At 34.5% G+C, this 17,050-nt stretch overlaps 2 protein-coding genes across 2 annotated transcripts; one reads left to right on the forward strand and one right to left on the reverse strand.

The window, feature by feature from the left end:
* Positions 1-1,497: 1,497 nt before the first annotated feature.
* Positions 1,498-8,120, reverse strand: LOC144435825 (enoyl-CoA delta isomerase 1, mitochondrial-like). The gene is made up of 7 exons (XM_078124460.1): positions 8,098-8,120; positions 6,588-6,728; positions 5,634-5,761; positions 4,746-4,892; positions 3,300-3,398; positions 2,176-2,374; positions 1,498-1,781 (listed from the first exon to the last, which is right to left on the reverse strand). Exons 1-7 carry the CDS (start codon positions 8,114-8,116, stop codon positions 1,621-1,623), a joined length of 894 nt encoding a protein of 297 aa, XP_077980586.1. The 5' UTR covers positions 8,117-8,120; the 3' UTR covers positions 1,498-1,620.
* A 1,184-nt stretch (positions 8,121-9,304) lies between these two features.
* Positions 9,305-16,593, forward strand: LOC144435093 (dynactin subunit 5). The gene is made up of 6 exons (XM_078123650.1): positions 9,305-9,407; positions 11,065-11,133; positions 11,706-11,824; positions 12,363-12,474; positions 13,141-13,243; positions 14,579-16,593. The coding sequence occupies exons 1-6, from the start codon at positions 9,360-9,362 to the stop codon at positions 14,677-14,679; spliced, it is 552 nt and encodes a 183-aa protein (XP_077979776.1). The 5' UTR covers positions 9,305-9,359; the 3' UTR covers positions 14,680-16,593.
* The last annotated feature ends 457 nt before the right edge of the window (positions 16,594-17,050 follow it).

Genomic DNA, 17,050 nt, shown 5'->3' on the forward strand with positions numbered 1-17,050 from the left:
AATTCATCAGTGTGTTGGTAAACCAGTGAAACAGGTAATAATTTCCAACTTTGTGTTTTGATCAAATGTGTGATATAAAGTGGCCATATACATGTAGATGAGCATTCGGTATTTATTTTGGATTTTTAATTTATAAAACAATTTTATTATGACTTTCTACTTCAAAAACACACTTGAAACAACATTGACTAAGTCTTTGTTTGTTAGTCATTGCAAAAAACTCAACAACAAAAAAATGTGTAAGAAGTTTGTTATTGTACGTAGAATAACAAGATTTTACACATTTATTAATCTTTTGCCATTTTAAATATAGATAAGGACTTGGTACATGTTGTTTTACATCGATTTTCAAGTAGGAAGCTATATTGAAATTGTTTTATAATTTAAAAATTCCAAAATAAATACTAATCCTCATCCATGTGGCGACTTATCTTATTTACTTTGAAAATAATGCATTTTACATTAACCTTGCATATATACTTGTTTATGTATTCTATTGTAATACAAGTACATCAAAACAAAGAACGTTTGTAAATCCCACAGAGAAGAAAACTTGGGCCGATATGATGAACAACCTGTACCCAAGTCTAAATTTCTTGGAGACATATCCTAATATATGCCACTTTCAAATACTACATACCATGTGATACACATGCAAGAAACAGATTGATTTTAACATTGGACTACAAACATCAATGTCAGGGTCAAACTAATAATACCAGGAGCATCATTATATCTGATATTATCTCCATGTATTCTAGCTCACGAGCTATAGTACAAATTGTTGATTTAAACAATGCATGGGCACTATTCAGTTAAAAGTTGTATTACCACTAACAAAACATTACTACCATAATATGTTCCATATTCTATGTAACCTTTTCACAAGATTTTAAACAAACTGGCCGTCCTCTAATATTGCCATATGCCAAAAATAGCTCAAATTTGATCTTTAAGGTCAAGGTCAATGTGTAATGATACCATTTGGTATACTATATCTGATAACATGGGGTAGACATTTGAGCCACGTCTCAATGTATTATGGTTCCTTAGCATTTCTGTAAATAGTTGATTTTTTTAATGACAAATTTGGCCACCTTCCTCCAAATTTAAAATTTTGCAAAACTATGCCCAGTCAGTATGGTATGTCACCTTTGTACCAAATTTGAATGAATCTGGTTTGTGAAACTGAAGATGCTGCAGCTGCAATGCGATGCACACATAGATTGTACCCAATATAGTACCCTCCTTTGGGCTTTGCCCATTGTGGGATAACTAAATTGCTAAATCTCTTGTCACAAGTGTGGCAAAACTCCAGTACTATAAATCTCCTTTCAGTATAAAGCGTTCTTGAGTGATTTAATCACAGTAAAAAATAGATAATATGATAGTGACACACCAGGTCATGTAAGACAGACAATTGACTCCTCAAATTTGTGATCACAGAATTGGCCAGTGTTATGTCATACTTGCACAGACCTTGTAGAAAGTTCAATGTGGAAGTCCATTGTCATTCAATACGATTATTAGCAAGCTTTATTTTCTTGATAAATTTGAAAACGTTCACAAAAAAGATTCGTCTGATATAGCATTGCTTTTACGATGTATGTCTTTCTAGGATTACTTTTTCTTCATTCTCTCAAGAGTTTCACCCAATGCTTTCTGGAAATCATCACGGACTACATTATCTGCGAACAAAGTAGCACATATATCTTCCTGGCTTGTGAATGCATCTAAAGTGTCTTTCCTTAGCCTTTCTTTTGTCAGTCTTCTTGAAAAGTCTAGAAGATGAAAAAAAAAATTAACTGCAAAGAAAAAAACTTTTAAACAAGATATCACAAGCGGTTTGATGGATATTTCTAAAAACATTATGTATGAATTGAGGTTCTACCCTTAATGATGAGCAGATGTCATGAGATCTTACAATTTCACACTGCAATATTTAGGTCATTATTGGGCGAGTGCCAATAACATCATCATTATAAATTACCGTATATTGTAATCTTTAAGGGTTGCCATATTTAGGTCATTCTTGGATGAGTGCCAATAACATCATTGTATAAATTACCATATATTGTTAATACTTAAGGGCTGCCATATTTAGGTCATTCTTGGATGAGTGCCAATAACATCATCACACAAATTACCAAATATGGTAATCTATAGGCTACTAACCTGGAACTTTAAGACACTGGTTCACAAGGTTTACACTTTTTAGCATAAGTTCATCTGGTGGAACAACCTGGTCAATCATGCCAATATTTAATGCTTCTTGTGGTTTAAAAAGTCTTCCTGTTAAGATAACCCTCTCGGCAGTCAGGGGTCCAAGGATATAAGTCAGGAAGGAACAAATCCAGCTTGGTAATGCAAGATTCTATGAGATACAGACATGTTGGTTGTTATTCTTTTGATTTGTAACACAGAGAACCATAATATATTTAAATAGTCCACCACAGTCTCTGTTATGTCATAAGCTACACTAAATGAAGGTTTTTTGTAAGAGTGAGTGCTTTTAATTTCAGGAATTTGACAGAACCACATTTGTATAGGGGTATTTGCATGAGCTCTTGCGATGTTCTCCATGACCATACTTTATGACAATATAGGATCTGAACTCAGTAAACAGGTTTATATGATTGCAACTTCAAATAATTAGAATAACATTTGTTGATAAACAATCAAATTACTTTGTGTGTCATGTCTGCGTGTTGAAAACATGACTGTTGCCTTCCCAGGGTTGCCTTTGTCACGACAAACTGTTGATGATTACTGGAGGAAGTGATGAACAGTAAAAGGGGGGAGGGGGTATATGATGTCTGGGACAATTTCTTCACCACACACCATCTAGTGGTGAACAGTAATCATTGTTAGTTTGTCCTAAGGAAGGCAACAGTCACATTGGCAAAACATAGACATGAAAAAAGTAACTTGGTTGTGTATCAACACCACTAGTCTAAATATAGGATGAGAAGTTTAATACTATCATATGTATTAAAACAGTATAAGTTTAATATATATACCAGTGATATAGCTAAGAGCCGATAGTCGGCAAAAATAACTGCCTACTCCACAATTTTTGCCAGCTGCTCAGGAATTTGTTTTTGAAATTCTCTGTTTCAACCACTATATATCCATTTTTGGGCATGTTCATTGGTCTCCATCATAGGTTTTACAACCTACTTTTCCAGTTTTACCTGCTACCTTTAAAATTAGATGTAGTATACATGTGGAATACAACTCTTAAAAAGAAGCAAATATTATGAGAAAATCTTTGGCATTTCTTTGATGACAATACTTACCAAAGGCACCTCATTTAAACCAATATTACAGTTTTCCTCTGCCATGATTCTATATTCACATCCAAGGGTTAGAACACAACCTCCAGCTGGTGCATGGCCCTGCAAAATTATCAACATTTTCAGTGTGGAAATATTGGACGACAATAACAGATTGGGACGACATGGAGGATGAGTTCAATGTAAGAGAGGAGTAATACAGCCATGGTCAATCATGACATCCTTGAATTTGTTGCATCTGCATAGAAATCACTTCTGTGGTTCATTTTAAAGTAACTATTCATTATTTTTCATTTCAAAAATTGCAAACAAAAGAAAAAAAGTCAAGAAAAGTATGTGTAATTAGTCCTTGTGATAAGAGTACAGTTGTGTACATATCTGTGTGTTGGCTGTGTATATCATATATGGCAAATAACATTATTAACTATATGTCATCTCTTTCACTTAGTGCAGTGTTCTAAATAATTTTGATATGTTAGTAGTTACAAACACGCTGGAATATATGATAGTAACAGAACGGCTAACCGGCTAAGTTTTCAGAGGCTGGTTCATAACCTGTACCGCCACCTTTTATAAGTATAATGCATAATAGTCTTTTTTTTGTGTGTTTTGTTTGTTTATATTTTAATGTTCACTTTCTTTTCTTAAACTAATTACAAACAGAAAAGCGGAAAACACAAGAAGAAAAAACACTACATTACTGTACACTATTCCTATGCACAATAATGAAGTGATTACTTATAGATTCAAATGAAAATTCATTTGTGTTGGTAATAGTATCAAATTACACTTTTGTTCCAAACACAAACTTGAAAAATGAACCTGCACTTTCTGACTGAACACATCATTTTGTCAACAGATTGACCCACTATTCAGAACATGTTGACACCGCCTTATTAAGTCCGCAGTCAGAAATTTCAGGTACAATTTTCAGTTTGTGCTTGGATATTATTGCTATTCAATACTACTTATAAATCGATTTGATTTTAACATCTCCAACATCATGTAAATGCAAAAACTTTTCACTGCAATAATTAACACAGTATGTATCATGTGTATCACATTTGAAACTCATTAAACTGCATGAAAGGGCCTCGTTTCCAGTTCCGTATACATGATGGTCACACAACAGAATTTCAGCAAAGCTGGAATCCCTGCAATTCTATTGTGTTACCGTCATGTATACAGAACTGGAAATGCAACCCTTTCATGCACTTGCAGTGTAAAAAGGATTTGTACAAATGTTACAGTATTTTCTTAAATTAGCTCCTAACTGTACGAATGTTACAGTATTCTCTTAAATTAGCTCCTAACTGTACGAATGTTACAGTATTCTCTTAAATTAGCTCCTAACTGTAGATTTTTCACACACAGATTGAAAACTTTACAAAACAGTCTATGCATGGAGTATAAAGATAATTTTATGCATATCAAACCATCTGTACTCACATTTATAGCTGCTAATGTGAGTAACCTCGAGTTGAAAACTGTTTTACATAGCTTCTGAAATTCAGCAAAATATTCTTTGATGTCCTGGTGAGAGGCTTGATACATGTACGATAAATCCAAACCGGCAGAAAATACCTTTGGACAATCCTGAAATTCAAAGTATTATGGAAAATGTGACGACAATTAAGTTGATTGTACTAACAAATTATGACTTGGAAACCTGGGCAAAGAATTAAAGGTACATAGTTGTATGGGATAATACACACTGTTATACAAAAAATGTAAGGACACCTTATCTCTTTGTTTTGACAGATTGTGGTAACTATGATGTCACTTCCTGCAAGGTTTCCCTACAAACCCTTGCAAGAAATCTGCAAAATGGCAGAACACATGTAAGTGCAGTAGGGCAACTTTACAAGATTTCAAAGTTGATTAAGTTACCAAGGTGCTATGTATCACCTACAGTCATACAAAAGTTGATAGCAATAATCAATATAAGTATTCCGAAGGCACAAATAAGTCTGATTGGACTTTCCTTTACACTTATTCATTGGACAATTCCTGCCAACAGTATACAGTATTACAGTAATATGTTTTTTTACCAACCAACCAACCAACCAACCAACCAAACACCCACCCCCACCCCAACCCCAACCCCACTCAACACATCATTCATGACATTATATTAAAAATGAATATTTCTAGACTATGGGTTTATAAAACATAAAATATTTTTACTCAGAAAATTACTGAGAATAACTCCAATTTGTAGAACCCTTCTGATGATTCTGACAACACAAAATTTGGGATTATTGTCAATAAATTTCTGGATTTGTGGGTAGCAATAGTTGACACCATATGACTTGTAAATATTGTATATCTACCTACAGAGGCTATTATAAGACCTCGACAGCTTTCATCGGCTTCAATATCTTTGATACTATTTGTCACAACATTAATAAACTCATTGTCAATTATATTAACAGGTCTGTTAATCATCTTCAATACCACGATCTCTGAAATAAATAACAATAAATATGATGTTACTGCATCAACAATAAATTGGATTTGAATGGTGTATATTGAAAATTCAAAATTTTAATCCAAAATAGCATATTTCGTAAAAAGTACAGTGCATTCAGATGGGTTATGTACATGTAGTCTCACTCCCAGACTCATGACTATTGTCCCTAAGCTTTGTATGCCGAGCAGCTCAGCCACAAGAAGAGAGGGACTTGTCCTGACTAAGCCACTCAGCATACATAAAAAGATTAGGGACGATAGTCACGGGTCAGCGAGACTAGTGTACATGGTGCATGGTACAATTGCAGTATTGTACTGCCACTGCAGTGCAAATACCACCAGTAGTATGCACTGCACACTGATGCAAGTAATCACTGATACATTATGTAACAAGAAAAACATGCCAATGCCACTGCAGCACAACACAGACAGACAGACAGACAGACACACACACACACAGTTAAGACAGACAGATACAGTCAAATACACACTTTACTCTTCCAAAAGCACAACTGAACTCTGTTGTTCAGTTGTGCTAAAAATCTATTGATTACATCTTTTTTTAGCTTTGACTTTTGCCCACGTGTTAGTCCATGATGTTGGCTCTCTAGTGAAATCTACATGAAACAGTGTTCAATGGACCCCAGTCATTATAGTGTGCTTGATACGATGATATAAGGAGATTCTGAAATTCCACAAAGTGGAAGAAAAGTTAAAGTACCTTTTAACATGAAATTATGAAGAATTATTGACAATGTGTGTGTGTGTGTGTGTGTGTGTATGTGTTTCTGTCCCATACATGTGTATGCATACACCTACCCTGATTTGAAGGATCTCGTTCAATCTCCACCATTGATGATGTACTGCTAAGACATCTTTTCTGAATGGAAGTCCTAACATGTTGGAAGCTTTGGAGACCAGTCCTTGACCCTAGTACTCTACTACTGCTGAACAGTTTGGCTTAGATAATTAAGAAATGGAAAACAAGATTAATATTGATTGGCATATCGTACCTTATACACCTGTTGTGGAAGTTGTGATTGTACTCTACACATGTACATTGCCAAAAATAGCCAAGTCACTTTTTATAGGAATCATGTATAATAGGCATTAGTTAAAGCCAGGAAATTAATGACTGTTCATTTTGCACATTTTTGTTCACTGTCAAAGTGACCTCCTGATAATCTTACTTTTTCATTTCATTATTTCACCAGTGTCAAAATTTACTGTAAAACTGTTGTGAATCAACTGAATCTGGCAGATCTCTATCTCCACAATGTAATTACTAAATATCTATTTAATTATTTCATTTTTACTAAATCTGAAACATTACACACAGTACAATGAATATCAACTATACCATTTCTTTAATTACTGTATATCTAAATCTGTCCTTATAGTTATCTTTCCTAGTTATGTAGATAGAGACTCTAACATCCAAAGGTCAACACAGGTCACTGACGATATAGTTCACTACTTATTGGGATCACGTGTATGCAGCAGTTAAAGCCAAGAAAATGACTTTTTTCTTCTTCTTCTTCTTGGACGTGTACTCACATTTTTTGTCCACTGTCAAAATGATCACCATGGTAACCTTTAATTTTATTATCATTTCATTTTTACTTATTCAAAGACATTACACAAATTACAAGGAATATCAACAATACCACTGCTTTTATCTAATCTGTCCTTGTTGTTCTTCTCTAGTTAAAATGTCGATAGACTCCAACATCCAAAGGTCAACACAGGTCACTAACTAGCTGCAATAATTGTAGCGTCTTGTTGCGGTTTTGTGGGTTTTTTCGTCTGTTTTGGTGACTTTTTAAGTTTTTGTGTTTAACCCGCGGGTTAAACACAAAAACTTAAAAAGTCACCAAAACAGACGAAAAAACCCACAAAACCGCAACAAGACGCTACAATTATTGCAGCTAGTCACTAACGAAATAGGTCGTCTACGTATTCAAGTGCCAATCAATCAATCTATCTTGGATATGAGTACTATAGTAAACGTCCGTTGATGAATATTTACCGTAATACTGGTCTGTGGTTATTTACGGCCCTTGGTTTTCACTTAGTAAATCAGCATCGGTAAACATATTTTTATGCACCAGATACATGTAGCAGACAGGAGATCAACGTGACCATGACCATTCATCAGTGGCGACCGCTGAGGTAAAGTACATGGGTGGCAATCTAAATTTTAACTACTCATTGACACCCCACCTATTCCTTGCACTCTCTAGCTGTTGTTTCATTCACTTTTTGTGTTGTTGTCAGCTTTAAACGACGCTAAATTTCAAAAAAGAGATCTTTTGTAAGGTACACTCACCTAGAGCTGACACAGCCATTATTGGTGTACAATGGCGCCCTCTACAGCACTATTGCAAAACACTTTGTTTTTATATATGGACCAGAGCTAGAGATATCAGTGGACGTGTACTCAAGTGTCACATGTCTGTTTACATTTATACATGTAAACATGATAACAAAAAATATAGAAACAATCCAACGCCATATGTACCCTGTATATGTAAACGAGTGACTATTCGTATGGAGGGACAATGTATTGTAATTTTCGTTATATAGCAACTTTAGTTGATATTGGTATTTAATTACCAATTTGTCGTCACCTATCCGTCACCGTCATGATGGAGAGTCATGAATGTTTGTTTCTTTGCTGTTGTTGAATTGTTTGCTTTTTGACTTAATTTGTTTGTGTTTTTATTATCACGGACGAAATAAAGCCTTATCTCCTGTAGTATCATCCATTCACTTTAAATCAAACTTGGATGACAAATGTACAGTATATTTGTGATCAGTGATTTAAATAATGATACTTTGTTGTTTTTCCTGGTGAACTCATCATGAAGTTTAGTTTTGTTATAATCAAAATACTTTATCTGTTCCTTACTTTCCTTGATTTACAAAAAAAAATTAATTAGAGCTTATGTATTATAACTATATTTGTCTAATAACTTTGCATGCGTAAGATATATGTAATCGGACTACTCTCACAAATTAGTTGTAGTGGGAACCATATTATTTCTGTCTTCCAAGTTGTAATGAATTCTCTAGACAAAGTACACCTCCACTTTCTATGATATGACTCAGTGTCTATTCCTGTAACAGACACAGACACAGACTCAGACAGACAGACAGACAGACAGACAGACACACACACACATACACACACACACACACACACATGTATATGTGTGTGTGTAAAATTTAAAAAATAATATCATTATTCGTTTAAAACAGCGCCCTCATTAAACTTACAGTCCTTTGCACACTTTTGTTTTTATATAAATGACTTGTCACCGTTCATTATTCCTCTTTATGTAGAGAGTAGCACCATCACAATAGCTGAACGAACGGGACACATAACTATGTTTAGCACATGAGGAATAGAAATGGTATGTTACCCCTTTTTACAAAACCCACAGCAATATAACCAATTTGATTTCAATAGCGCCCCCTTGTGACATGCCCATATTTTATTAATTGTTTGTTCGTGCAGACTTTACTCATATACATGAAGTGGATGGGGCGACCTATTCTGTGAAGCAAATATGCGATGATTTTGTCAAAATGGAGCTACCCGATATATTCTATAACAAGGCCGAGTATATAGAAACGGTAAGAACGATGTAAAGATCAATTTTGAGTGTATCCAGTGATGTCATTCATGAAAAATGACAGTAATAGGGGCAGTACGAAAGTCGGGACGAAAAATTGAAAAGACCGTAATTGTATGCAATTTATGCAAGAAACTCCCAACTTTCGCCTCTTTTTCATTATTACGACAAAATGGAACCGAATGATGTCTTCTTTATCAAGGAGAAATACATTGAAACCGTAAGTTTGTTTGGTACAATATTAAGTCTGTTTGGAATTCGTGACAACACAAACAGACAGCCATGCATTGGTGATACGGATTGAATTCGAAAGCTGAACTCAACCAATATTGCAAGGTGTGGGTCATTGTACTGACAGTGACACGGTGTATGTTATGTCAGTGTTATAATGCACATTATATTTTGTGAGTCATGCTGTATCGTGATCCTATCAGACTGGATATGGCCGCTATAGTCGTGATATTGAACTGCAAGGTGTGTGAAAACAGATGATGTAATCTGTATTTCATAATTTGACATTCGAACTTAATACATGTGGTGTATATTTTCCAAACTGCCTGTTCATATTCACATCACAGCTAATCAAATGTCACGTATCATGACATCAGCTAACAGACACCATCTGTGAAACCTTCTCTGTGTCAGTATTTAACATTAGATTGCAACATCAGTATTCCTGTGGTTAATATTTTTCTGCATATAATATATTTATCTCATGTGTGGCTCTCCTGAATGATCAATAGAAAAATACATGTTTTTCATTGTTCTATTTTGGTAGAAACGATAGAGATTGGACCCATTCTACGTTCATGATTGTAGACCATTCTTTTTTCCCAATACTCCAGGGGCAAGGCTTGAAATATTTTATAGTCTGGTTCATGGAATATGTGTATACTTGGCTTGGAATTGGCTTATAATATACAAATGTAGGAAAATTTCATATCATTATTTACATATATGACAATATATATAATATTGACATATTATTTACATTATATATATATATATATATATATATATATATATATATATATATATATATATATATATATATATATATATATATATACATGTATATATATATATAATAGCAAAATAATTTCATTATTGGATTATCAAATATTCATAAATATTATTATGAATTCTTGGTACATTTAAAACTATTCTTTAATCTAGAATAATTTCAACTAGCTGGTTAGACATCCTAAAATTCACAAGTACATGTTGTTTCATTACTGCTGTAGTGTTAAAAAAATGCACATGATCCCTTTGGTATTTGACATAAACTATAGAGATTTGCCATGGTATCCCTAGTTCTTTGTCATGAGAGAATGCAGAGACTTGTAAAACCTTCTGCAGGTATTAGTTAGAGATCTGATAGGGAGAATCTGAGGTGATTCCATGAAGTGGCTGTTTTGATAGCAAAAGGTAAAGAGTATGACACAGTATTCATTCATTCATTGATTCACATAGAAGTACATGTAAGTATTTGAGGGAAACTGTGTCTTCTAAGTTCTACAAAGCAGACTTGTTGTATACTGTATTAAGACATTGAGAGTAATGTAATGGTCATTTGAAAGATATCAAGTTTACTTTTATGTTTTTGAAATTGTAAATTGTTAAGGTAAAGTACACTAGTATTTGTGTGTTCTTTGCAGGCATCTGGAAATAAAGTCAGCAGGCAGTCAGTGCTGTGTGGTAGCCAGAATATTGTGCTCAATGGAAAAGTAAGTTTTTGAGAGAAAAAATCACATATGGCATGAAATGTACTGTAATCTTGTGTTATTGATGCCTAGTAACTTTGTTGTTTGACATGTGTAAGTACTAGTAGGCCATGATGTTGGGCGTCCTGCTCTCTATCTCAGGATTATATGATATTTCATCAGTATGCAAATCACAGTACACATTATGTTGCATTGTACATACAAGTTACATTACATTACTTTATAAAACATTGTATCTTACAACATAATAATCTGTCTGATTTGTTAAGAGGTTAATTTGGTCATCTAGTGAAATCACAGTTTCCTGTCTGTGACTCTTTTACATACTTATGTATATAATGTTAGAATGGCAAAACTACATGTAAGTTGAAATTGAAAGATCAGTCATTGTGGGAGTTCTTCTTATCCCTTTTCACAAACTTAGTGAAAGGGATGATAAGGACACCCCAGTGGCATATTTTGCAGTCGAAGTTGTAGCGGAAAGGAAGGGATCATTTGGACTCCACTGGTAACATATTTTGCAGTCTCATGAAGTAATTTGTGAGCAAATAGATAATTTATGTTTTCCTTTGCAGACAATAATTCAGTCAGATTGTATTATTCGTGGTGACTTAGCGAATGTTAGGATAGGAAGGCATTGTGTGATTGGAAAAAAGACAGTCATCAGACCGCCATTCAAAAAATTTAGCAAAGGGTAAGTTTAATGCAAATATTCCTCCATACTTACGTTTCTGTAAGTGTTTGACTGTTTCAGGCACAACTGCGACCAAGGTCATTGACAACACACACAACTTTCAGTTTAGAATGATAGAGACAAAATAACACTGATGTTGTAATTGATAGATTTCCAAAGATCTGATTTGTCAAACTCAAATGAATTATTGTGTTCAGACATTATTGTCAAAAGTCTTCATGAGTACAAGGATGTAAAACTTGAACAAAGTAAATAAAGAATATGGACCTGTTGACCAGTAAATGTATTGTCAGTCAACAAGTTTCTCTGTGTAATGTGTGACATCAATATCTATCTGTGAAATAGAAGTACATGTGAACAGATGGATAGAGAAACCATTTTGACTGTAAAGCCAGTTTCTTGTACTGTATACTACTATGATCACTTTGTGCTAACTGGTCAATTTTGGAAGGCCTTCCCTATTTGTGAAATATGTAAAGTGCCTATTTGCATGTAGTGCAGCATTTACTGATTGTTCTCTTTGATTTTTTTTTGGCAGTGTTGCATTTTTTCCTCTCCATATTGGTGACCATGTATTTATAGAAGAAGACTGTGTAGTGAATGCAGCTCAAGTTGGTTCATATGTACATATTGGTAAAAATTGTGTTATAGTAAGTATATGTAAAACTTTGGTGTTTCATTTCAGAAATCTGGATGGATTCTCACTTTTAAGGATGGTTCCTTGAGTCTTCCATTTTCATATACAGACGAAGTTTCCACACCAAAATTTATAATATTGATGTAAATTGTGAATTCTCCAGTAATGTATACACATGTACTTACACGTAATAACCCAACATGGTTATAGGTCATACCTAGAGCACATTGATTTCTATGTTCAGTGGATGTTAAAGACTGCCCCTAACTTAGCCTCCACAAGAGCCAAATTTCTACAACTTGAGGTGGGGATGACTAGGATATTACTTTGTAATAGGCCTTTCCAGCACAGCATCCTCTAGGGATGGAATAGGTATTTGGAAAATATCATGTTTGTAATTACTAGAGACCCTTCTCTATATTATACAATTTTTGCAAGACAAACACGAAGTATAAAAAAGAATTACAAGATGATGTGAATAAGATGTGGTCAACCAAGCTTCACCACATTGCTACATACTACTAGACAGCTGCTTTTATTGGAGAGCTCAATTTTGGCCAGAACGTAATATTGTGGTATACATGTATGTATAATCTTTAGAGCTGCACTGTTTCCCAGTGAAAATAGCGTGTTTTGTGAACTGAATCCCTAATTTTCTCCTTCTTTTCAAATCCTACAGGGTCGTAGATGTGTATTAAAAGATTGTTGTGCTATAGCAGATAATACAGTTCTTCCACCAGAGACAGTAGTGCCACCCTTCACAGTCTTTTCAGGCTCACCAGGTATGTTTATTGCCCCCCTCTCCCCCAACTCCTTCCATAACCCTTCCATATTCTACCAGAGACAGTAGTGCCACCCTTCACATCTTATCAGGCTCACCAGGTATGTTTATTGCCCCCCTCTCCCCTGACTCCTTCTATAACCCTGCCATATTCTACCAGAGACAGTAGTGCCACCCTTCAGTTTTTTCAGGCTGACCAGGTATGTTTATTGCCTCCCCCCCCCCCTCCCCCGACTCCTTCCATAACCCTTCTGTATTCTACCAGAGACAGGAGTGCCACCCTTCAGTCTTTTCAGGTTCACCAGGTATGTTATCATCAGCCCTCCCCCACCCCACCCCTCCACCAGAGACAGTTGCACCACACTTTGCAGTCTTTTCTGGCTCACCCGATATGTTTATCACCCCCTTCTCCCTCCCTCCAGAAGTAGTAGTGCTACCATTGACAGTCTTTTCAGGCTCAGCATGTACATTATTGTCAGCCCACCCTATCTATGCCTATGTCCATGCAAGGAAAACAATAAAAGTACAGATTGTTCCCTTCAGAACTCAAAATACAGAGAGATCTAATGATACTATCACATGGTTTAAGTATACAGGTCAAAACGTTGAGACACAGATTCAAAGTATAAATGTCTTCGGGTGGTTCTTGATGCATTTCTCAACTTTGAAGTAACTGCTGTCTTTACATGCAATCTAGGCTGGGGAGCAGAAATTTCAAAAATACATAGTTTTATGGATATACTGTTCTGTGTATAATCCATTATACACTCAATATTTCTTCATTATTACATCTATGTGTATTGTGGCACTATTGGGAAAATAATACATGTAATTAAAATTTGTAATTTTCAAGGATAGTGTAGTCTGTTTCATGAATAGTATTCTGTTGATCATGTATTGAAGTCTGTTAGTTCAGTTCATATTTAGTGTCATACTATGCATAAGCCATAAATATGGAATATATACTCTGGTTGTTCTGTGTCATGACAACACGTGTCTACGTAACTGGTTCTGCTGTGTTCGAAATATGGGTCAAAACATTAAAATTGCCATTACTCTCTCCAATTTTTCTTTGATATTGTTGACGGTGGTATAATTATGATATTCTCCAATATTTTTATGCATTCAGCCAGAAAATACTCAAAAAATACTCACTCATCTAGTGATTCATAGCGACAAAGACCCCTTATGTAACTCATATTTTCCTTGTCTAAACGAAGAAAAATATTGGGGAATAACATCTAATTGTGATAGTTATTTACAAAAGGCTTTATAATGTTAAAGTAGTAGAAGAACATTTAACTCCCATACTTGTTATATTTTCTGTTGTTTACAGGTGTATTTACTGGAGAGCTACCAGAGTGTACACAAGATTTAATGATAGATGTCACCAAAGGATATTATCAACATTTCCTACCCATTCAAGAAGTTAAGTGAGAAGCAGCAACAGGAAACATATGGAGAATATTTTACTACTACATTTCACAATAAATCAGTAGGTTTAGTATGGATGTAACATGTTTGCTTGGTAGAAGTCTAGGTAGAATTTGAAAGCACCTCGTATGATTTCGTGATTGAGTAGGAGACATGTAGGATTTACAAATGTAGTGTTTACATTCAAACGTAGTGTGTAAGGTATGCTGTGACAGGACGCCCTCACACATCTGCCAACCCCCCTTTCACAGTAGTAGGGTGAGAGGAGGATAGTGAGGGCGGAGTGACACAACATATCTTACAGTCTAATTAAAATGCCGTGAAAGGAAATGTTTCATTTGAAATGGTGCAGACTTACAAGCAAAGAATGAAGACCAGCAAACTCAAATATTAGTTTTATTAACTAATTCTTACTGGTGTTGGAGTACATGTACATGTACAGTGCTTTTAATGGCTGGGAAATATGTCATGAAAAGAAATGAATTCTGACAAAGCTGACAATAAATGCATAATACTAAAGTATGCCACAGTTTATTTCTGAGGATAATCAGCAAATTCAAGTGACCATTTTTCTTTTCCTGACCAATAGTTTAAGGTATTTGGAAAAATCCTCACCAAAGAGATGTTCTACTGCCATTATACATTAATTTATGTAGAACTGTAAGAAGTATCAACAGATTGTGTGTTTATACTCCCAGTGGGGAAGTATTTATGTCACTTTCAGAGGAATTGTAATTAATAATTTATGTCAAATGAACAAAATAATGTGATACTAAAGATCTATTGTCAGTTTTGTACAGCTTGGCATTCTAGAAATGTTCAGCTATATTTTAGTGATATTTTAAACAAGTGTACTGTATGTATTGTTGTTGTTGTACACATGACACAATGCAGTGCTTAAAGGCCTAGTCCATATTAGGATTACAAATTTAGGAGTGAAAAATGATTGTCTGGCTGAGCTATAGAAAAAGTTAGTCCAGAACAAAAAAAATGATCCTATGTAATCCAGATAGCTCCATTGATAAGATAACATGAATGTGAAAACCTGGGATTGAATTCCTGGCAATCCTCTTTCTCCCAACTTGTACTTAGTTGTTTACAAACAGATATCCCCTTGGGAGAAAGAGGAATACTGTACAAATGTTTTGTCATTGAAATGTTCATCAGGCTGGTAAATCATGGGAAACAAAATGGTGAGTTTCATGACTTGTAAGTTATGGTTTGGTCAACAGGTTTAATCAACAAACTTGTCAGACTGTTACATCGCTTGTAGTTTGATAAAGTCTGTTGACCAAAATAGGTGAAACATTTACTTACAGTTAATATGAATCATGGCCTTTTCATTAGAATTTCATTAATACGTATGTTTTTATGTTTAGGGTTATTTATTTCACTTTTTTTTCAAGCATACGTAATATTTTTTTTTGCAAGGTGTTAGTGTTGTTGCTTCTGTTCATATGAAATCAACCTCGAAACAAAACAAGGAAATTCTGCAATTGATATTGCTTCATTTTAAATGTATTTTCTAGACTCCTGTATTGTACATTGATTTCTGAACTCCTAAAAACTATTTGCATTTTTATACCTCAGTTTTAGAAGAAAGTAAGTTTTCCACATTGTCAGGGTTCATATTCTAGGTGATAATAAATGTACGAACAGAGTATCATTAAACTTGCATGCATACCTCAGTCTGCTTGCATGTATGAATGTGAGTATTTTCAATTTATCTGGTGCAGTTTGTAAATATAAATAACAAGTTTCCAAAATTTCTGCAAAGAAATGGGTCTGTCATGATTATCTTCAGAATGTTTTGATTGAACTGTGGTGTACATTCAAAGGGCTTTTAGTTTGTGATGTTAAATTTTTTTCTGTAGACCTTCAAAATACTGGTCTAATGCATAATGAATAAACATAACAATGGGATTTATGATAAAAGAGTTCTAACTTTGTGGAAGTTCTTTCTTTTTCCCCCTATATTTCCCATATGTGCATGAAATAACAACCATAGTTTCTGGCAACAGTGATAATGGTATCTTTAGTACGATGAATTCAAAAATGTACATTAATCAATAGGGTATATTTTAACTAGCCGACTAACCATCTGAATGGGTGTTTACATGTAATAATTTGTATTAATCAATGTATTTGTAATAATTTCCACGGCGTGAAAAATATCTGAATAAAATCATTAATTATATAATAACATGTGATAGCAAGTGCAATATCACGATTTATTGCCCATCTGGGGGATGGTGTAGTCAATATTACAGTGATGACCACTACCCCGAAGGTATGCAATAGATCATAATATCAAGTTGCCCGTGCCAATCATGTGTTATTTATTTTATTACATCAAAACAAAAACTGTCTAAAG

Source organism: Glandiceps talaboti, chromosome 5, assembly GCF_964340395.1.
Source record: "Glandiceps talaboti chromosome 5, keGlaTala1.1, whole genome shotgun sequence".
Lineage (NCBI taxonomy): Eukaryota > Metazoa > Hemichordata > Enteropneusta > Spengelidae > Glandiceps > Glandiceps talaboti.